Source organism: Salmo salar, chromosome 26 (assembly GCF_965601325.2).
Source record: "Salmo salar chromosome 26, fSalSal1, whole genome shotgun sequence".
NCBI lineage: Eukaryota > Metazoa > Chordata > Actinopteri > Salmoniformes > Salmonidae > Salmo > Salmo salar.
In genome coordinates, this window is record NC_138316.1 from 19,126,057 (window position 1) to 19,149,254 (window position 23,198).

The following is a 23,198-nucleotide window of genomic DNA, read 5'->3' on the forward strand; positions in this document are numbered from 1 at the left end:
TGTGTCAACCCAATTGTAAAGCAGTCTTTTAAAATGTGGATTCAGTTCCGTTTAGCCTTTAGCTTTCGAGGCTTTTCTCTATCAGGCCCAATCAGAACATTTTATTTCCTCCATCTTTAAATGATGGGACTTTGGCATCTGGCACTCACTGGGCCTCTCCTCACTAGCCCAATTATTATTTGATGATACATTTGCCTCTTTTGCTCAGCTACGTGAAAAGTTCAACCTCCCCAATCCCACTTCTTCCACTATCTCCAGACTAGGAACTTTGTTAGAGCTACCACACCTGAATTCCCCAATATGCATCTTTGAGCTAAACAAGCTTCCTAAGTGTGCAATTTCCGATGTATATGCAATCATTAATGACTTACAGAACCCTTCTTTGGTGCCTTTAAAGACTCGATGGGAAAAGGATTTAGGGGAGGAACTTGGGGAAGACACCTGGGAATCTGTGCTGCACAGGGTGCATTTGTCCTCTTTTAGCACTAGACACAGCCTCATTACATTCAAGGTGGTTCACCATATCCACTGGTCCGTGGCCAAACTCTGAAGAATATTCTCTGATTTTGATCCTACTTGTGTTTGATGTAAAACAGAACCAGCCACACTGTTTCATATGTTTTGAGACTGTCATAAACTGTCATAAACTGTTTGGTTTCTGGGAATTAATATTTAAATGTTTTTCTGATATATATATATATATGACACTGTCATAGATCCGTCGCCCCTTACAGCCCTTTTTGTAGTACTGCCCATACGTACCCCCCTGTCAATAATTCAGTCGGACACTATTGCTCATAAAACTGTTTTAGCTAGACGACTAATACTCCAGAACTGGAAGATGGCGCTTCCCCATTATATAAATATTGGGTGGGAGATGTGTGGTGCTCTCTGAAATTAGAAAAATGTAATTCAATACACGTGGGAACTCCAAACTGTTTTATGAAGCTTGGGCTCCAAGCATTACTTTGAACAGTCCACCCTCTGATGGCATTCTTATCAAAACAAAAATAAGTCTGGTTGGAGGAGCATTTCTTTGTGGGTTTTTTGGGAGGTCATTGAGGTTGGTGATGTGCCTATTGATTCTTATTGAATGTGACTTGTGGATGCCTTATTCCTCTTGCTCTGTCAGAGCCTAATGTGAGCTTGTTTTGCCCTGTTTTTTTATTTGGTTTACACTTACATTGTAAAAAAATATAGAATAATAATAATGGGTGTCCATACTTTTGTATATATAGTGTAGCTTTGACCCTCTCAGCTATGTACCATATGATAAGGTAACTAGAACTGGAGATAAGCATATCAGTATTTGGTGCAATCATAAGCTCAGTCTTCCTAGAACGTTTCAAGACAGAATAAGGACTCTGCAACCTAAGATTAAGGTTTGTATACTCAGCTAAAGCATATATAGCCTTAGTATTGTTGACTGCAAAATGATGGAAGTTGTATGACCCCTGTTATCATACCCTAAATGATAATCCATTCTTTGATTGCATGTCCAATTTGTTTTGCAAGTGTGCTAATGCTAAGCAAACTCAGACCACTTTCCCACCATCCATAACATTAGCTACATTTGGTGATTTATTTAAGGTGAATTATTACTTTAAATTAAGTCATTACAAAACTTTTTGTAACAAATGTATTTATTTGAATGCAATGACCTCATGCACACTTGGATTAGATCTATTTTAATTAAATTAAACTCTGCTGTTATACAGTAGAAGCTAGATTGACAGTTTTGTTGAGTGATCATGCTGTCATACTTTGGCTTAGTGAAACTTATGCCAGCAATGATAGCAATATGTTTTGTAGAACAGAAAGACCAGGATTTTTTTCACAATACATAATATCTAAAACGTCCATTTCATAGAATTTGTATTTTAATAAATATTATTTTTCTCAAAACTATGACAAACTAAACTACTGAACCAGATTTTCTATGACACTTTAACCTACATGTTTCTATGCTAATGCATACATGTTATGCAACTAGACAAAGTATACTTAGAAATACAATAGAAGGGAATAAAATATACTACTGTATAATAAATATGTATCAGGGGCAATATAAAATGCATTATCAGAAGCAAATAAGCACAATACACCTCCACATCAGGAGGTAGCCACATATTCAACAGTATAGTTGACCATTTAAATACAACCACAAACCATGATTGTAGTATCAACTGAGATAATCAACCAGTGTCATAAGTATGTCTTTCATGAAATATTGTCATGATGCATACATACAAACAAGATCATATGTTGGGTTTTGATGGGGTATGACAGTTAAACTAGGCTCATGAGGAATTTGTAAGTCATATTCTTCAAGATCAATGAGAACATATTATTTTAAAAGTCCAGAAATGGACGTACCAATTGCAGATTGACCCTTTAAGTTAACTCACCATGTTGCCCATTTATGTAACTGTCATCTGATGTACTTGGCTATAAACTCTGTACCAGATAGTAGGCCTAATCTTTAGTCTCTCTTTGTTAAGTCTGTTGAACGTTCTTGGAATTACAGTTATGGTTGCATATTTGTGTTACACAGTTGGTTAAGACAGACCTGTGAAATTGATTTCAGTGAACTCTGTGACACTGCATGTAAGATTGAAAAGCCTCTCTTCTCCATTCATTCTGCTGTCTGAAAGGTAAGGACAAGACTAAGGTAAGAATTCTACTTACTGTAATTGCCATGTTGTGACAAGTTTTTTTGTGTAGAAAATAGTGTAATTATAGTAGTCTAGTAGTCACAAGACTTATTACTGTAAGTACTCCTCAGTTACAAGAAATAACTTGTTTGTCTTGGGTGATTTCATTTTTGCTGTGTGAAGCTGTCAAAATGGCTTCTCATGCACAGTAAATGTAAATAGCAAAATGTGATATAAAACTTGAACATTTTGCAGTGATCATCTGAAAAGTCAAATTATTTTAAAAGATAACTATGTCTAAATAAAAGCATCTCTGTATTGTGTCTATGCTGTGAGGTAAAGTCGGGGGTAAGAAATCATAATGGCAATTATTCGCACCGAGTTACCCAATATATTATACTTGTATTCCATGATTAGTCTTATCCCATCCTAGAGATTGCACCAGGTTACCTGTAACGCGGGTCGTCTAATGGGGACCAAGACGCGGTGTGTGACGTGCTCATATTTACTTTATTTTAACTCAAAATACAACAAAACGACCGTAAACAGTCCAGTCAGGTGCAACATAGACAAAACATGAAACAACCACCCACAAAACACAGGAAAAAAAACACCCCTACTAAATAGGACCTTCAATTAGAGGCAACGAGGAACAGCTGCCTTCAATTGAAGGTCAACTCAAGAAACTTAAACATAGAAATAGACACACTAGAACAAACATAGAAATAACTAACATAGAACATAAACCATAAAACCCCGAAACACATAAAACAAACCCCCCCTGCCACGCCCTGACCAAACTACAATAACAAATAACCCCCTTTACTGGTCAGGGCATGACATTACCTAATATATTATATTTGTAAGCCATTGGTACCATGCTAGCCTATGCCAATTTCTTGTTCATTGTGCATGCCTGGCGCTGAGGGATATCTAGTGTCTGTCTCTTATTAGTGCAGGTGAAGTCCCAGTGTCAAACCTCATTTCCCATGGGAGAAGGGGGAGCAACACTAACAATCATACCAACTGATCTTAACGTTTTTCTAGTTTTTCAGTAATATTCTTTAAACATTTTGGAATTTTTTTTTTTTTTGCTGGGAAAGATTGGTTCCTCTACAAACATCAAGAGTTGTGGATAAAGCAACAAAAAGGTTTGAATATGTTTTTTCCCTCTAGTTTTTATTTGTTAGCAAGCAAAAATGTACTTTACTGGCACAGCCATGTTGTTGGACTATATTACACATAAAGAAATAGCAATTTGTATTACTGTAGTTGTAAGCAATATGCTCATTTTAGAAGTTATTAATTAAAAGGTGATGACATAGTCAGACTTCAAGACAAATAGTTCAATTGCACATTTACACAGACATCAGGGGATCCATTTTAAGCGAAGTCACAGAATGATTTCAGAATCAAACACACTATTAAAACAAAACATTAACAAACAATACCTGCCATTTAATGCACAGCAAATTGTCAAATTTCATTCTAACTTTAGAGCATTAATGTCTTGTTTCAGTCTTCCTCTAGAATGTACTAAATAAAAGTAGACATGTTTTTCATGAGTGAATTAAATAAAAGTATCACATATTTAATAAACACAGTATTCTAATGGATATTCAAATATATATTTACAAACCTAATGCAAGTACATTGTAGTGACTCATGGTAATAATCATCATAATGTTGAATGAGGTAATTATGTGCGCAGAAAGTGCTGTAAGTTCTCACTTTTGAGAGAAGTAATGGTGATAGCAATGCCACAGCAATAATAATGCCATAACTGATTTGCAGCACACTATTGTTTTCCTTAATTACCTGTTGTACAGAAAAACAATATCATTTACAATAGGGTGACCAGGATAGATGGAATGAATACATTATTATTAATAATTCATTATTATAAACCCGTTTTACATACAAAACTATATTGTATACATCCTGATTTACAAAAATAGAGGTTACGTCGTTCTGTCTAAAAATAGGATTTAAAAGACACTTTGTGGTAGATGTTCTGTAAACATAAATTCTGCAACATTTGAGCAAATATGATTGGAGAGGTAATCGAAGGGCCCGGGGCTGGTTTTCTACTAAGCTATATGGAATTGTTTCAAGATGGTCATACCAAGGATCATTTAGCTATTTGATTTAGAATTTTAGGACCCCTGTAGGTATACAATTTTTTTTATAAAACAAATATTTGATAAAACATTGAATTGGTCTTACTGCTATTAGCCGTTAGAAACACATTGAATAACAGATTCATACATGGAAAAACAGATTTACTTTTCGTATCAGGTTTAGAGTAGGTTAGGATAATTAAAGTAGCAGGTTAGGAGAATTAGGTTAAGGTTAGGAGAGGGGTTAGTGTTAGCTAAAATGCAAAAATAATCACCTTAGATGTCAATTTGACAAAATCTGTATCCCATCTAGACATGATCTTGTAGCTCTGCCACCTACCGCAGATGCGGAAGGCCATCATCGGCTTATGTGGTGGATTGAGACGCAGCCCACGTAAAACACATATCTCTACTTTAAACAGAAGGATTTTGATGGGAATGTTTTTTTATTATGCTAATTATGCTCATTGAATTTCCATGGGGGCACGAACATCGACTTTACATGGTTGGGTACAATACTTTGCCCTCTACAATGTTAAGGTACAATCCTGCCCTATGCTGGTTATGTCAGTTGGTGCTCTGTGTGGGAATGAAGTGTCCATGCAGATCCAAGTGAATGCTGGCGTCGATTGAGGCACGAGCAATTTCCTCAAAGGTTTTGGCATTGAGGACAAGCATGAAGGGGGATTTCTTTGGATTGAGTGAGACGACTGAGGTCAAAATGACTCCTGAAAACAGAAAATAAATAAATGTACCGTTTTTATAGTGACATAGAGCTGATGAAATGCTTTTGTAGTGCAGGAGTAGGCCTACTGCCTCTCACCATCATCCTCCTCCACAGCTCCTGGTGAAGCAACAAACACAGGCTCAGAGGGGTAGCAGTCCTTCTCTGTCCACTCAATGTACTTTCTGGTCACGATGTCCACCTTCCCAATCTGTGTAAGTATTAATAACACAAACAGCAGCATGTTGTCAGTGAGAAATGAGGAGGACCCACTTCTCTACGTTAAGGAGAATACATTGGTAAGAGACTACCTTATTTGGATGTGGAGTCCACTCCACTCTTGAGCCATAGAAATAACGGTACTTCTTGCCATTGAATTTGTAGTTCATCCCTGGCAACTCCAAACCTGTTTGTGTACAAATGGAGATAAATACAATTGTATTGTAAAATGAATTTACAAAATTATGTTCCATAAAAAACGAACAACTATTTGACTAACAACTGCTTGACTCCACTTTTACTAATGTAGCATTTGACCTCTTGATGCAGTGGTATATAATTCAGAGCGATCACTGTGACGTTCAGTTGATATCAAAGTCTCACCTTGAAATATTGTTTCAGGCAGGCAATACAGCGAGCCATCGCTCTGCATCACTGCTTTGGCTGTTGTGTCTTTGAGCCTCACAAGATTTGTTCCATTTGAAGTATCCTATAACGTACACGTATCCAATCTTTATTTGTTGTATAAACATGTAATGGTAACATTTAATTTGAAGCGGCTTCGTATGAAGCTTATTTCGCCTTGAAAACATGAATTCATAGCTAGTAATTAAGCAAAATATCACAGCCCCTGATCAGTTCTAGATGTGATATATTCACAATATATCACGACCTCTCATGCTTTAATGCCTATTATGCTCCGTGTCTCCCTCTTTAAGGTGCCCGGAATGTTTTAACTGTTCATAAGGAGCTGCTTCATGTAAAGTGTAACAGAGTTTAATACCAGCGTATTCATGTATTTACAGGATAGTTGGAGTCTTATCTATATATACCTTGTCAACAGTGAGAGGCAAGACGAATCTCTGGCAGATTGGTGGGGAGATGTTGACCTTGTTGCTCTCAATGAATTCCTGGGTTTCCTTTCTCAGGTTCGCAAAGTAGAACATTTCATACAGATTGCCGTCTTTGTAGGTGATCATGTCAAACACTACATGGCCGTCGTCCTCGTAGGCGTTGATGTGGTGGAAAACCACCAGGGCATCGGTGTAGAACTTGGTGGACACAGCCTTCCCAGTCTTCTTGTCGATCAGGTGGATCAGCGTCTAAAGAATGGCCAAGGGGATCACCAGAGAGAATGTAAGAAGTTTGATTGTTGCCAAAGTTAGTTGAAGATAAAAATGAACTTTCCATGAGGTTGTGATCAGACAAGTGTAGCTTACAATGTCCTCTTTGTCGTATTTGAGGCAGCTGGCCCAGGTGACCCTTCTAAATATAGCTGTGGCCAGTCTGAGGATGTCCAGTTTGAATGGCTGCTCGACAAAGATTATGTAATTCTCTGTCATGCCGAAGCTGTGGAAGTAGCTGGGGAAGAGGGTAGAGCGAATCGGTATATTGCAGACCTGCTTCACCTTCCGCAGGGCAGGCTTCTTATGCTCCTTATCTGGAGAGGGAAAGAACATTGTCCTGTGAACACTTAAATGTGTAATCATTCATGGAGGTTTTTCCCCTAACATGTATGTGGCCAGAAACCCCCCAAATTAAAATGTTCTGATACCTGATGCATTTACTGGAACCTTGAAGATGACATAGTTGGGCATGCCAAACCTCATGAGGGCAGTTCCCATGTTATAGGTGTTTCCCTCATCGTCGTAGTGAGGGTGTGCAGTCGCCATGTTCAGAGCAATGTGATTCCTGTAGTTCATCTGAGGTTGAGTTTACAGGACAGGCAAAGGGAGAATATATTAAAGCAAGTGATAAGAAATAACAATGGACAGCAGTGATCATTTCAACAGATTTTAATTTACCTTTCCAATTACGTCCAGGGTCATTGGGTCAATTTGATTCATGTAGTTGACTTCTGATGAGGCGTAGTAGTCCTCCCCATATCTAATGATGTTTATCAGGTTGTTATCTGTGAAGTCAGGGATGGCAGCGAGAAGGTAGGAGAAGGCTCTGAAAAAGAGACAAGATACATCATGTATTATGCGTTTTTGGTTATGTTTGTCGAGATATATTTTGTGTGGACTTCCATGTAAGCGAAATGTAAAATCAGAAACAAATAAACTATAAATCATGTTTAAAAATCGATTTACTTTGAAAATATGTTTTTGCAGGGATCGGGATAGATCATGGTCCCAAATTCTGACACAACAATCTTGTTTGCCTGAGTGTTTTTCTTGAAGGTGTCACTCCTCAGGAATTTACTCCTGTAGTACACCTCACCTGTAAAACACAAAGATTCGCAGCCCTATTCAGCCAGTTGGAAAGTATTTACCATTTGTGGAAATGTATAATGTCTTGTTCCTGTCTCACCATCTTTGAAGGTGAAACTATGAATTAAGGCCATGCCGTCAAACCAGTGGTTGTATTCAGTGGCTCCCACATTAAAAAGACCAGGCCCATTGCGCAGCAATGTCCCTTGTAGCCACTCAGGGACACATCCTGCAAGCACAGAAGATGCATATAATAAATGTTTTCATTTTTACCATATTCTCATGTGATAAACCAGACAATGTAGAAATGGAGCTGATCCCTGATAAAGTTTGACCTTCAGCCTATATATTTTTTTGAATGGCAAATTTGATAATTGTTGAAAGTTTACAATAGAGGTTCATTATATCTCATATACTGTATATAGGTGTGGAGGGGAGGACCATCCGCCTCATTGATTTTGAGAAAAATGTAAATTGTAAAACATTTAAAAAGTTATCCTTTCTAGATATAACTAGTAAATATAATCACGTCACCAAATAATTGATTAAACCACTATTTGCAATGAAGGTTTACAGTAAAAATAGGCCTTCAACTTGTAAGCATTTCAATTTAGGCTATCATTGTGGGTACTGATGTCTTGCTGAATTATTTTTTTAAAACTCTATTTGTGTTTTATAACTTTGCATTATAGGGCTACACTTAAAAAGAGACCCTAGCTCACAGGCCTCTAAATAGAGCCTTTACATTATTCTTTTTTACAAAATAGTTGAAGCAGCACGTGCAGTGGCTGATAGGGAAAACAGATCTGGCAATAAGAATAGGCTATAGATGGTCAAGACTATTTGGGACCCCTTGGCCATACCACAGCAGCCCCACACAGATATAAAAAATGAAGATCTGTAACCAAGTAAAGGGAGACAAAGTAAGAATTGAAAGTGTAAATGTTCATTCATATTCGTAACTTAGGGTTTTTACATTTACAGATCTAATTTAACGTTTACGTTTCATGCATGGCTTTTTTTACGATCCTAACAATTTCTGTATGATTTTCTTAAGATCCTAACAATACGTATTGTAATGAAACAGCAGGCAGGGAGCAGGTCTCGAACCCTCGACCTTCAAGCCCGAAGTCCGGCGCGCTATCGACTGTGCCGCAAAAGCATGTTCGTCCGACAGAGTCGATTTCCGCGCTTATAAACCCAGGGTCGTTACACTATATTCAACTTTTTGGCAACAATCTCGCTCCATGTTTTCCCAATCAATTCTGCAGCACACGAGAGTGGGAGAAGCTGTCTGTAACTGAAGTCACAGCAACTGCGAACACACAGGCAGAAAAGCACAAAGAGAGGGAGGTGCGGCGAGAGAGCGGTCGAAAACGCAACTTCGGGGACTGCAGCAAGACAAATTGATGCTGTGACGTCGTCGCGGCAACGGCAAAACGTCATCTAGCGACTTCTAGCGGAGCCAATAGCGGATCTCACTGAAAATGTTTTGGAAACACTGCACGAGAGATTAATCAGAATGTGCCAACGTAAAAGGTAAAGCTGCTCAGAAGGTCATATTTTTTATTATGCAAATCATTAGAAAATAACTTACTGAAATAGCAATAACACTGAGCCACCTTGAAAGATCGGTTAGCTAGTACATAAAGGGATACGCTTACAGCCTACCTGTTACTTCTGCTTTGACAGGTTCGGGTGATTCAGTCCCGTTCTTGCCGATGAGGGACTGAGACATGGCATCAGCTATTAAGGCTATCGGCTGTTATGTGGTACAGTTGTCCCTTATCAACTATAATAGGTTATATCAGACTAGACTGACGGGTCCGTCTATATCATTGAGGACAATGGTCTAGGGGTAAAATTCCAAATGTATTACATAACTGTATCACGTAGGCTACTAGACGCCGTCTATTGGCTGGTTTATGTATAACCAAACTAACAATGGTGGTTATCTAACATCACGAAGAAACAGAGAAGTCGACTCATTTAATGCATTTATTACAACTTTGAATTGACACTAGACTTCTCCTTTACCCTCCATCTGTTAACAAATGTACTTCTTGAACTCGGGGCGGCACGTAGCCTAGTGGTTAGAGCGATGAACCAGTAACTGAAATGTAGCGAAATCGAATCCCCGAGGTGACAAGGTAAAAATCTGTCGTTCTGCCCCTAATCAAGGCAGTTAACCCACTGTTCCTAGGCCGTCCTTGTAAAATAAGAATTAGGTCAACTGACTTGCCTAGTTAAATAAAAGGTGATATAAAGAAATGGATAGATTAGAAATTAAATGTGCTTTTGTGCAGTCGTCATGATAATGGGCGGCTGCCCTATTGAGTTTAAGTGTAATGGGCGGGCAGGAAGTGTTATTACTGAAAACCAAAAGTCCTCGGTGTATACATCTCATCCCTCACCTGGTAAACAGCAGAGGGATGGGGCTGGAGAATGGTAAGCACTCATTCATAGACATGGATGCAAGGACTGCTCATCCATGAGATAACATTTTTAGTTAACCATGTTGTTTTGGAGCTATACAGTGTTTATTTACAGTTAAATTGTTTACAAACAATGGAGTAAACAAGTTTATATTTAGGGTTCTGATGGCATTAGACAAGTTGGTAAGGCATTACAAATGACAAATTACATTATTCAAGAATCAATGGCTATATACAGTGTCATTTTACAAGTAAAAACATGTACAGTGCATTTGGAAAGTATTCAGAACCATTTACTTTTTCCACCTTTTGTTACAGCCTTATTCTAAAATGTATTAAATTCCTCCCCCCATCAAACTACACACAATACCCCATAATGACAAAGCAAAAACAGGTTTAGAAATGTTTGCCAATTTATTTTAAATTCAACAGAAATAGCACGTCTCTCCAGAGACGTTAGATCAGGTTCAACTCAGGGCTCTCGCTGGGCCAATGAAAAACATCCCCACAGCATGATGCTCCCACCACCATGCCTCACCGTAGGGATGGTGCCAGGTATCCTCCAGACGTGACGCTTGGCATTCAGACCAAAGAGTTCCATCTTAGTTTCATCAGACCAGAGATGCTTGTTTCTCATGGTCTGAGAGTCTTTAGGTGCCTTTTGGCAAACTCCAAGCGGGCTGTTATGTGCCTCTTACTGAAGAGTGGCTTCCGTCTGGCCACTCTCCCAGATCTGTGCCTCGACACAATCCTGTCTCGGCACTCCACGGATGATTCCTTCGACCTCATTGCTTGGTTTTCGCTCTGACATGCACTGTCAACTGTGGGACCTTATATAGACAGGTATGTAGCTTTCCAAATCATGACCAATCAAGTGAATTTACCACAGGTGGACTCCAATCAAGTTGTAGAAACAGCTCAAGGATGATCAATGGAAACAACAGGATGCACCTGAGCTCAATTTCAAGCCTCATAGCAAAGGTATCTCTTTTTTATACATTTGCAAAAAACAAAACAATTTTCGCTTTGTCATTATGAGGTATTGTGTATAGATTGATGAGGAACGTTTTTTATTTAATCCATTTTAGAATAAGGCCGTAACATAACAAAATGTGGAAAAAGTGAAGGTGTCTGAGTACTTTCCGAATGCACTGTATGTGCCAATCCCAGATTGCCCCTTTAAGACCTTTTTACCTTTCATGATAAATTGGTCCCCTCTCAAACTTCCTCTCCGCCTCCCCAACAGAGATTTTGTCTCTGGCTGCCATGGCCTGGATAGTGGCCTGGGACGGTATTAAAAAACAATAATTAACCATTTTAACGTAATGAATGGATAAAGGGAAGTTAAAGGATTAGACAGGCATACAGATGTTAAAATCCATGAAAGTGTCAGTAGATGGTTAGACTTCATAGGAACCTCACCTCTGGCAACAAGACATCCAAGATGAAAATAGGGAAACACGAGCGGTATGACCCATGTACTATCAACCAGTCTGGCAGGCTGCTACATACACTGAAGTCTGAGGCACTACTGATCAGTCTGCCAGGCTCCTATCTACAGTGACCAGCCTGGGAAGCCCAAACACTATCTATTCTAGGCAGATAGCATATAAATTCTATGAACTAGTAAGCATATGTTCACCAAAAAGATTCACGTCGTGGGATTTGTAGCTGAACTGTATTTGCATGTTACACAGCTAAGAACCATACTAGCTAACTATAGATTGATATATTTATTTTACCCTTATTTACTACATGTCTGCACAAAAGTCATTCAAAAAAAAGAATTAGCATGTCAATTATTTGCAATCAGTGTATCAATAAATCAAACAATTAATTTTCTTGCACTGGTAATTGTGTCCTGAGCCGAGGAGTAGGCGTGAGGAGTAGGAGTAGGCGTGTCAGTAGGAGTGGCCAAGTTTAACTGAGGCCAATTTAGCCAGAGGCTCTTTTAGCGAGAGGCCAGACTCCCAGTCTCCAGCAGGATGCTACTACGGTGGCTACATTATGATATTAGTCTATGAGCTACACCCCCAAATTTGCTCCGTCAGGCTCACATGAGGTGACGATGTCTATGAGTGATTTTTTTGAAGGTCTACGTCCCTAGAGTTGGAAAATGTGTGATAGCAGTGCAGCAATCGGAGCTTTCTCCATTAATAACACTCATCCCTCAATCCCATACAATTTTCCCGTAGGGGTTTTACCCTATGACAGAATGCTATTGCTCACGTATAAGCTTTAATTATATATAATTGGAAAGATTGACAGCTATCCATTAGACACATTTTTGGAATTTTCAGGTCAACAGAAGTTTTGACCTATAGGGTATTTAACAGAATGACCTGTATACATTGCTTTAAGGAAACCCTGACACATTTTAAACTTTGTTTGACAAGTGGTTCTGAAAGGTCATGAAATTACCTTTCAAATTATATATAATATAACTTTGAAAGCACTAGCTACAACTATTGTTTAATAATCATCCATATTATGCCAGTGCAACTATTGTTTAATAATCACCCATATTATGCCATCGTGTGTGAAATTTGGTGCCTCTATCACCAAAGATACAATTCAAAAAACATAGTTGCCCCACTACATGGAATTCTATGGCTAAGCTTCCAACATTATAATGAATGTTGGAAGCTTAGCCATAGAATTCCATGTAGTGGAACTATGTTTTGAATTGTATCTTTGGTGAGAGAGGCACCAAACTTTACATACACAGCTAGAACAGGGTTTTAACCAGATTTGTAGATACAGGACCATCACAGGATTCAGGTGTGCGGGTGTGCGTAATGAGACAAGACAGTCCGGGGTTGATGGTAATGAATCCAGTTCAGTGACACCTAGAAAGCCGGTGACGTAGACCTCCGGAGCTGGTGAATGGAATGAGTGGCAGTACCGGTGGGATTCGTGACAGCTTCCAACATTCTTTTAATTTTTTTACCCCTTTTTGTCCCTAATTTCATGGTACCGAGAAGCCAGCTGCACCAATGTGTCGGAGGAAACACCGTACACCTGGCAACCATGTCAGCGTGCACTGCGCTCGGCCCGCCACAGGAGTCGCTAGTGCGCAATGGGACAAGGACATCTCTGCCGGCCAAATCCTCCCCTAACCCAGACGACACTGGGCCAATTGTGCGCCGCCCCATGGGTTTCCCGGTTGCAGCCGGCGACAGAGCCTGGACTTGAATCCAGAATCTCTAGTGGCATAGCTAGCACTGCAATGCAGTGCCTTAGATAACACTGCGCCACTCGGGATGCCAGCTTCCAACATTCTAATGTCAATGGCACAATATGGTCGAAGCTCTGTTGACCTGAACATACCGAAAATGTGTCTGATGGATAACTGTAAATCAGAGCTTTCCAATGATATATGATTAAAGGTTATACGTCACCAATAACTTGTTGTATACTGGCATGGTTTGTCATAGGGTAAAATCCCTATGGGAAAATTAATGGGGATGGAGGGATGAAAGAAAGAGTGATAACCGGAGAAAGCTCCAATTGCTGCAATGCTATCACACATTTTCCAAATCTAGGGACATAGACCTTTAAAGAAATCACTATGAGACATCGTCACCCCAAGTGAGCCCGACCGATCCCCCGCCCTGACTCATGGACTAGTATGCACACTCCACACAAGTGCACGCACGCACACACATGCCTTTTCAACTATGCTTGCATAAGATAAGTTTGTTTCACAACAATTTCTCATGTTATCTAAATGCCAATTCTGTGCAAAATGATCACGTAATTCTTTCAAACACAGATCATGTCTGTTATCTTTAAACACGATAAGGCCACACACATTCAGACGTCTGGGAATAACACATTTGATATGTTCTGTTATTATCTCAGTGCAATTATTGTAGCCTATTAAGATTCATGTTGACATGATGTAAGGCAACTTGAGTTTAATCCCACAAACTCCTTGGAGTTTATAAAATGTATCCAAATGGAAAATGCATTAATCCACCATGGCCTGGATTCTCTTTAGTCAATTGGAAAATGTAGAGCAGGCCTATACTTTGGACCTAAGTTTATTTACCTTTATCTGTGCACATAATTAGCTATATGTGGTTATGGTTTTATAGAGGTCAATTCTACTGTCACTGATTACCACATAGTACAGCTGGTCTAGAGCAGGGTTTCCAAAACTCGGTCCTGGGGCCCCTCATGGGTGCACGTTTTGTTTTTTGCTCTACCACTACACAGCTGAATCAAAGAACCAACTCATCATCAAGCTTTGATTATTTGAGTCAGCTGAGTATTGCTAGGGCAAAAACCAAAACGTGCACCCAGGGGGGCCCCAGGACCGAGTTTGGGAAACGCTGGTCTAGAGTCCCATATACGCCAACATTCTTTCATTAGATTACATTTTCATACACATGGGACCTAAAACTGAATAAACTCCAAATGACAAGATACAGTGGCTTGCGAAAATATTCACCCCCTTGACATTTTTCCTATTTTGTTGCCTTACAACCTGGAATTAAATCGATTTTTGGGGGGAGGGTTGTATCATTTGATTTACACAACATGCCTACCACTTTGAAGATGCAAAATATGTTTTATTGTGAAACAAACAAGAAATAAAACAAAAAACAGAACCTGAGCTTGCATAACTATTCACCCCCCATAAGTCAATACTTTGTAGAGCCACCTTTTGCAGCAATTTCAACTGCAAGTCTCTTGGGGTATGTCTCTATAAGCTTGGCACATCTCGCCACTGGGATTTTTTCCCATTCTTCAAGGCAAAACTACTCCAGCTCCATCATGTTGGATGGGTTCTGCTGGTGTACAGCAATCTTTAAGTCATACCACAGATTCTCAATTGGATTGAGGTCTGGGCTTTGACTAGGCCATTCCTATTTATAGTTGCTTTAAGGTGAACCTCCGTCCCAGTCTCAAATCTCTGGAAGATTGAAACAGATTTCCCTCAAGAATTTCCCTGTATTTAGCACCATCCATCATTCCTTCAATTCTGACCAGTTACCCAGTCCCTGCCAATGAAAAACATCTCTGCAGCATGATGTTGTCACCACGCTTCACTGTGAGGATGGTGTTCTTAGGGTGATGAGAGGTGTTGGGTTTGCACCAAACAAATCGTTTACCTTGATGGCCAAAAAGTGAAATTCTATCTGACCAGAGTGCCTTCTTCCATATGTTTGGAGAGTCTCCCACATGCCTTTTGGCGAATACCAAATGTGCTTGCTTAATTTTTCTTTAAGCAACAGCTTTTTTCTGTCCGCTCTTCCGTAAAGCCCAGCTCTGTGGAGTGTACGGCTTAAAGTGGTCCTATGGACAGATACTCCAATCTCCACTCTGGAGCTTTGCAGCTCCTTCAGGGTTATCTTTGGTCTCTTTGTTGCCTCTCTGATTAATGCCCTCCTTACCTGGTCCGTGAGTTTTGGTGGGCGGCCCTCTTTTGGCAGGTTTGTTGTAGTGCCATATTCTTTCAATTTTTTAATAATGGATTTAATGGTGCTTCGTGGGATGTTCAAAGTCTTGGATATTTTTTTATAACCCAACCCTGATCTGTACTTCTCCACAACTTTGTCCCTGACCTGTTTGGAGAGCTCCTTGGTCTTCATGATGCCACTTGGTGGTGCCCCTTGCTTAGTAGTGTTGCAGACTCTGGGGCCTTTCAGAACAGGTGTATATATACTGAGATCATGTGACAGATCATGTGACACTTAGATTGCACACAGGTGGACTTTATTTAACTAATTATGTGACTTCTGAAGGTAATTGGTTGCACCAGATCTTATTTAGGGGATTCAAAGAAAAGGGGGTGAATACATATGCAATCACCACTTTTCCGTTTTATTTTTTAGAATTTTTTAGAACAAGTTATTTATTTCATTTCACTTCACCAATTTGGACTATTTTGTGTATGTCCATTACATGCAATCCAAATAAAAAATCTATTTAAATTACAAAATAGGAATAACACCAAGTGGGATGAATACTTTTAAAAAGCACAGTACTGACTCACACACAGCTCCTAAAAGGAGACATGTTCTTATTAGTCATAACAGACAGAAGGCTTGTCGAATTCACCACACGAACACATGCATTTTCCTTTACAACTGAGGATGTCTAAAGTCCAGAAGAGTTGGGCATGACCGTCGGAAGACAAGGCCACTGTCTGGGTCAGTGGTTGATTGAAAAGTAATCTTACAGTTCACAACAGTGCCAATGTTGATCATGAAATTCTTGGCCCTATAAAGTTTAATATGTGGTATAAATATAAAGAGTCTCTGTATTTTGGACTGATAACTCTGATGGTCTTTATCTGGGTCATTGATTTGTTGCTGCCAAACCTGTATAAAGTTGATCTACACCTGCAAGCTGCAGTGTGTTACATCAATGGCAGCCTTCAGAGGCACCCATTATTACTGTTGACACAGGGTCCTTCCCTGAAGACCTTATTGTAGACCATTCACTATCTGCCTGTGGTCTGTTGGTTTGTGCACAAGGATTATGTCCATTTGAACATCACAAAGAAAGTGCAGTCAGACATAACAGGTCATTCTGTAATGTCAGTCCCCTTTAAAGACACCATGTCAGCAGGCTGCCTGTAACAGTGAAGATGGACAGCACTAATCTCTCTGTGTTGCTCTTGATGGCTCTCCTCTTAAGCCTGTTTTGTGCTGAGGTTGAGATAGCACCTCTATCCTGCCCAGAGTACCAAGAGGGCTTTAACGGCTCTGTTATGAGTTTGTGGGTGTAGCACATTCTATCCTCAGTGCACAGGTTTGGTGTGTGCGGGGTGGTGGCACCTGGCCTTCATTCTAAATATCGATACACAGCAGTTCCTACAGAAGCACCTGCAGCCGGAGCAGGACTGGTGGCTGGGTTTAGCACCTGCCTCCCCGAACCTAACACTGTTGCTGAAGGTAAGAGAGCAGCCCATTCAACTAAAGTGGGCATTATTTGATGACACTAATGCATTAGATCCTTTGATCATGCAAAGGATCTCCAAAGGGTGGGAGTAGAGTGCATTGTATTCAGTTGAGCAGAAATTGTACAGAAAACCGTTACATTTCCACTGCTGTCTTCCAACCTAAGACTAAGATGCTGGGTTTGTTGACTCCCACGTCAGCTGGCCTCTTGCTGGGAGATGTATAATGTATTAATCTCGAACCATTGCTAGGAGACCATGCCACATTTAGATATCTCCTTTTAGCAGCTAATGAGGAACACTTGTCATTCAATAGTGTCTTCAATAGGGTATGCTGTCCAGTCCTTTGATTTTGTTCTCATCCCTCATGAGAACACAAGCTATCATAGTATTTATCAAATTAACTAGATAGTACACAGTAAGCATGTCAGGTTAAACATCTAATATTGTGGGAAAATAATACTTTATTTCCTGTACTTTGAAGAGCAGGTGTTCCTAATGTTTGGTAACCTCAGTGTATATATAGAATGTAATATTTTCATTGGTGTTTGTGCTGTAAATCCTCAGGTCATCTCTCCTGGCTTGATGGCTCTGATGTCAGCTACTCTAACTGGGTGAACGACCCTGATCCAGGGGCTGGCTGTGGTCACATACTGAGGAGCTCAGGGTTTCAATGGGAGGCAACAAGCAACTGTAGCCAGGAGCTGCACTTCATCTGCCAATTTGGTTTGTATTTGATGTGTGTGTGTGTGTGTGTGTGTGTGTGTGTGTGGTGTGTGTGTGTGTGTGTGTGTGTGTGTGTGTGTGTGTGTGTGTGTGTGTGTGTGTGTGTGTGTGTGTGTGTGTGTGTGTGTGTGTGTGTGTGTGTGTGTGTGTGTTTGTGAGGCAGAGAGCGAGGAGTGCAGCTGGATAGAACTTTTAATATTGTAAAACAGACACCGCTGTAGCGAAGGAGGGAAATGCACTAAAACAAAATTCCACTTGAGGAAAGAGCTATTGTATAATCAACATAAAATATGTCTTTATCACACAGGAAACCACAGTACCTGAATAAAAGCAAAGCACACTAAGTATAGCCTTTCAATGTAAATGATGTGCTTTGGTTGTAAAAACAATACAAAGAAATAGAAATACAAGGTAGTAAATATTGACCTTCGCATTTAAAGTATTACACTGTTTGTGCTCCTGAGCTTGTGTTTCATGCATGAATGGCAGACATTTAGAATAGGCATTGTAATAATGATCCTCTATCTAAACCATGTGAACTGATACCCCTCCCATAAATGTAATGGCTTTTGTACAACTCAATTCTAAAAAGGAAGACGATCATGATAATCACATATAATTGACATTATTAGTAGCACTTTCTGTAGTGACAAAAACAGTCCTACAGTATATGCCCTTTATTATCTACACATTTTATACCGCTCTGTTACAGTATGTACTATGTAAAGTGATTTTCCTCTCCCTCAGTATATAGGAAGCAGTGGTTGCTGTATGGCTTTCAGACAGTACCTGTACTACGTGCTTCTCTGCTTGATTGTAATCTCTCTACCTCTTATCAGTTGGATTACACAACAACTAATCTTTATCAGCCTTATCAGTTGGATTACACAACAACTAATCTTTATCCGCCTTATCAGTTGGATTACACAACAACTAGTCTTTAGTCGACCACAATGTGAAAGAATGGCACAGCATCATCAGCCAATGAACTGTAGTTGTCCCTCAGACACATTCAAATAATACAGCAACACACATGAAAATACATTACATTCAAATACAGAATGCAATGTGATGCATTTCAAATTAAACTAAACAAAAATACCCAAGTAGGCCATTAACTTTGTTCTAGTTTGGTGAATTTCAGTTCTTGAATTTGAACACATTGGCAAGCTTGAGCGGAGACTAGCACCTAGCACACACAGTCATATTCATCACCCAGCTGTGTCTCTGGTCCACAGTCCAGAAAAACGTTATCCTTCAGGAGCCCATCGGGGAGTTTGGTGTCATCATGTGCTATAGCATGAACCAATCAATAGATGGTGCAAACTGCAAGACCCTGTACGGAAGCCCCCTTCAAATCCAAGTTGAAGTAGAAGCTGGTAAGTAAAACCAACATGAGCAGAAATAAAAGCATCTGGTCTTACATTTCCGAGAGTACAAATCTTGGTAGAATGAGACAACTTTTCTATCTATAGGTACGAATTTGACCTACAAAATCCACCGTGGTGAGATGTTGGTGGTCAATTCATTAGCAGTCAGAGGAATCGTCCCCCACAACATCACAGTGGGACCAGAGGTGGAGCAACAGCTGGGCTCTGGCTGCCACCAGCTGACCCTGCATGCCTCTAACGGGGTCTCGGTCTTGGGCGTGTCCACTGAGCTGCAGGTGTGTCTGCTGGAGCCTGTGGAGGGCCTGCTGGGATCAGTGATGGCTGAGGAGGGGGAGTGTCCAGACTCAGACCTCTACGTTAGAGTGTCCCTGGACCGGGGAGCCCCGGTGCAGCTTCTCTTCCAGGTGTCTGGAGCCAACGGCAGCATCTCTGAGACCAGAGACATTTGAAAACAGAAGCACACAGGTTTACAATATCTCAACCACTATCCAAGGTACCTAACCTATCTACTCAAACTGTCATCCAACAAACCTTACTCAGAGATTAAAACACTGACTGATGAAGATACTTTTTTTTTAGATTCTTTATAATATTATTGTTTATATTATTCATATCAACTGTGTTGTTACAGGATATTTGCAAGTGAAAGTCAGGGCCTGGATTGTCTTCTCACACATGGATGTGGATGTGGGAAACACAGCAGTTGTTTGTCACAACAGTTGTTTGTCACAAGAGTTCGCCGAGCTTATAACTTGAGAATTACTGCCAGTCCAGAAACTGCCCGTCAAGACACTGAAAGCGTCAAACTTGAGGTAACTGGCTTAGGAGGACTATCTAACGAAAAGCAGAGCAAATTTGAATGGGAATGCAGTAAGTACCAGCTAAGGCCTTTAAGCCACAGGGCTGTTGAAGAGAACCCTCTCACCTCACCCTATTACAGTATAAAATGAAAACAATGACTGTAAACTTTGTTTTATAACTTCCATTTTCTGTAACAATCTCTATTGTTTTTTTCTCTGTTTACTCAGTGTCGTGTCTGTCATCTTTTTACAGAATGGCCTTATTGTGGTGTTTTCTAACCATTTCCCCTTTCCAATTCCAATAGAAGAAGACTGTAAGGGTAAGGGAAAATGCAACGATAAAACAACGGACAAGACTCGTTTGATTGAAAAAGACTGTCTTCCAAACCCATTTGAGTTCTTTAAATACACTTTTTCTGTGAAGAGACAGATTGGCAATGGGAAATGGGTTGACTGGATTTAAACATTGCGATGCATCACGGTTACTTAAAATAGTGAAGTGAATATATATGTCATGCTATTTATTTCATGACATGATAACTCCTACCAGTATCATTTATAAAACAGGCAATGACAATATTATACAAATTGCTATTTAAATATCACTATAATTCTAGTATCATCATCATAATCATCCTCAGAGAAGTACAAATAACTTCCCAAATAAAGGAAACACCAACATAAAGTGTCTTAATATGGTGTTGAGCCACCAGAACTGTTTCAATGCACCTTGCATAGATTCTACAAGTGCCTGGATCTCTATTGGAGGGAGGTGACACCAATCTTCCTCTAGAAATTCCATCATTTTGTGTTTTGTTGATGCTGGTGGAAAACGCTGTCTCAGGCGCCACTCCAGAATCTCCAATAAGTGTTCAATTGGGTTGAGATCTGGTGACTGAGACAAACACACACACCTTAAGCCCCGTATGCTCCTTTGAGACCCCTCTTTCAAAGTCACTGACATCTCTTCATCCAGCCATGGTAGCCAAAATAATGGGCAACTGGGCATTTTTACACATGACCCTAAGTATGAAGGGATAATAATAATTGCATAATTAACTCAGGAACAACACCTGTGTGGAAGGACCTGCTTTCAATATACTTTGTATCCCTCATTTAATCAAGTGTTTCCTTTATTTTGGCAGTTACATGTGTTGGACATCATAATGCTTTTGGACTGGTCTAAGTGGCCATACAGAATGTTGCTAAATATCTGGGATGAATTGGGTTAGAAATTATTTAGCTAAAACTATTGACAGATTTGTAATCCTTAAGTGTACAACAGGGTAATGACATGAGCATGTTAATTGACTGATTTAATTAGAATTCAGAAGTAAATTGGTCACATTTAACATGAGTTGCTCTCATGCCTATGGAGCATGCTGTAATTACACTAATAATAATATGGCATTAAATGCCAAATAATTACATAATAATGTATGATTTGCTTTGTTATTAACAAAGGCAAACTGTTTCTGGTACAACTGTTACTATTTCCATTTGTATGATAAGAATAACTGCTGAATTCCATTGCTATGTATTTACGAAGCAATAATCAAGTTACTATGTTACAAAATGTGAATTCAATGTTTTTAAGATTATCTATTTTATGCAACAACAAAAAAGTACTTATATTCTTTCAGTTGCCAGGATAATTGTAATACAGTGGATGTAAAAAAATATGTACAATTATAATTGGACTGTAACTCCAGTTGCCCAAAGGTAATTTGGCATATTGAAGACCCAAAACCTTCAACAGTAAGTCTGAGATTCCTTTATTGTTGCATGCTGAATGCAATCGTATTTTTTATTGGGATCAAATCAAATTTTATTCGTCGCATACACTTGTTGAGCAGATGTTATTGCGGGTGTAGCGAAATGCTTATTTTCATGTGTGAATGAGTTTCGTTAGAGTGCATGAATCAATTTATTGACTAACCCATGTTGTCTAATTTGGAGTTGACATATTCTAGATAAATAAAACAAATTGATGCATAAACACATTATTTTTGGACTGCAGGTGATTGACTATACAATAGCCAGAGTTCAGTGTACATGAGGACAACATTTTGAATTCTGTGGTCTTCTAGGGTGCCCTGCAAAACTGTTACAACAACGCAGTAAAAAAGCTACTTAAGGAGAGAAAAGATCAAGATGGTCAGAAAGAGTACAAAGTGAGCAAAAACTATCTGAAATAAGCTTCAGATAGGTTTCAGAATCTCCATGTGATAGTTTATGGTGAGTATCTATTCCTTGTATTCATTGCCAAAAACACTTACTGCAAGTACAGGCTAAATGTTTGTGTAACAGTGTAGATTCCGTCCCTCTCTTCGCCCCAAACCTGGGCTCGAACCAGGGACCCTTGCACACATCAACAACTGACACCCCACGAAGCATCGTTACCCATCGCGCCACGAAAGCCGCGGCGCTTGCAACGCAAGGGGAACAACCACTTCAGGTCTCAGAGCTAGTGACGTCACCGATTGAAACGCTATTAGCGCGCACCAGGCGCTAACTAACTAGCCATTTCACATCGGTTACATTTGGTTAACACAGTCGATAACAGGATGTCCTTCAGATATGTTGAAATTTAGTGTATCGACAGAAAAAATATGTCAACAAATTGTCATATTTAGACATTTTCCGACTGATCAATTAGACATCCCTTTTTCTGTTTGAGATATTTATACAGGGGCGAAAATCTGATATCCACTTTGGAGGGGACAATTACATGAAATTTTCTCAAGAGCAATTCCTGAGGGGGACACCAAAAGTAGTGCTGTAACACATAGCCTACATTGTAATATGGTAAATGTATATTGAGGAACCAAAGAAATAAGGTGTTTGCCGTACTCCTAACTACCGGTACCCCAAACTACACAACTAATCACAACAGCAATACCATTGCCTTTTACAAATCTTAGTTCAGTCACCAGTTTAAGTTGAGAGTGGGGGTATCCATGGCATTTTCCAATTATGTTCCTATTTTACAAGTCCAAAAAA

At 39.6% G+C, this 23,198-nt stretch overlaps 2 protein-coding genes across 4 annotated transcripts; one reads left to right on the top strand and one right to left on the bottom strand.

Moving 5' to 3' along the window:
- Positions 1–5,263: 5,263 nt before the first annotated feature.
- Positions 5,264–9,703, bottom strand: bco1l (beta-carotene oxygenase 1, like). Its single transcript, NM_001279074.1, has 11 exons — positions 9,602–9,703; positions 8,031–8,159; positions 7,811–7,940; positions 7,523–7,670; positions 7,273–7,420; positions 6,938–7,158; positions 6,551–6,820; positions 6,102–6,207; positions 5,810–5,904; positions 5,598–5,709; positions 5,264–5,502 (listed from the first exon to the last, which is right to left on the bottom strand). Exons 1-11 carry the CDS (start codon positions 9,666–9,668, stop codon positions 5,342–5,344), a joined length of 1,587 nt encoding a protein of 528 aa, NP_001266003.1. The 5' UTR covers positions 9,669–9,703; the 3' UTR covers positions 5,264–5,341.
- On the top strand, positions 8,338–22,201 carry LOC106587188 (polycystin-1-like protein 2). Of its 3 annotated transcripts, none has more exons than XR_014382823.1 (7): positions 8,338–9,469; positions 9,623–9,702; positions 17,846–18,004; positions 19,243–19,383; positions 19,480–19,888; positions 20,027–20,265; positions 20,501–22,201. XR_014382823.1 is itself a non-coding variant. In XM_014175284.3 (3 exons), the coding sequence occupies exons 1-2, from the start codon at positions 19,293–19,295 to the stop codon at positions 19,842–19,844; spliced, it is 456 nt and encodes a 151-aa protein (XP_014030759.1). In that variant the 5' UTR covers positions 19,253–19,292; the 3' UTR covers positions 19,845–19,888; positions 20,027–22,201. The 3 variants fall into 3 exon arrangements, 1 of the variants encoding a protein (XP_014030759.1); XR_014382824.1 differs by having other exon boundaries at positions 20,027–20,207; XM_014175284.3 differs by lacking the exons at positions 8,338–9,469; positions 9,623–9,702; positions 17,846–18,004 and having other exon boundaries at positions 19,253–19,383; positions 20,027–22,201.
- The last annotated feature ends 997 nt before the right edge of the window (positions 22,202–23,198 follow it).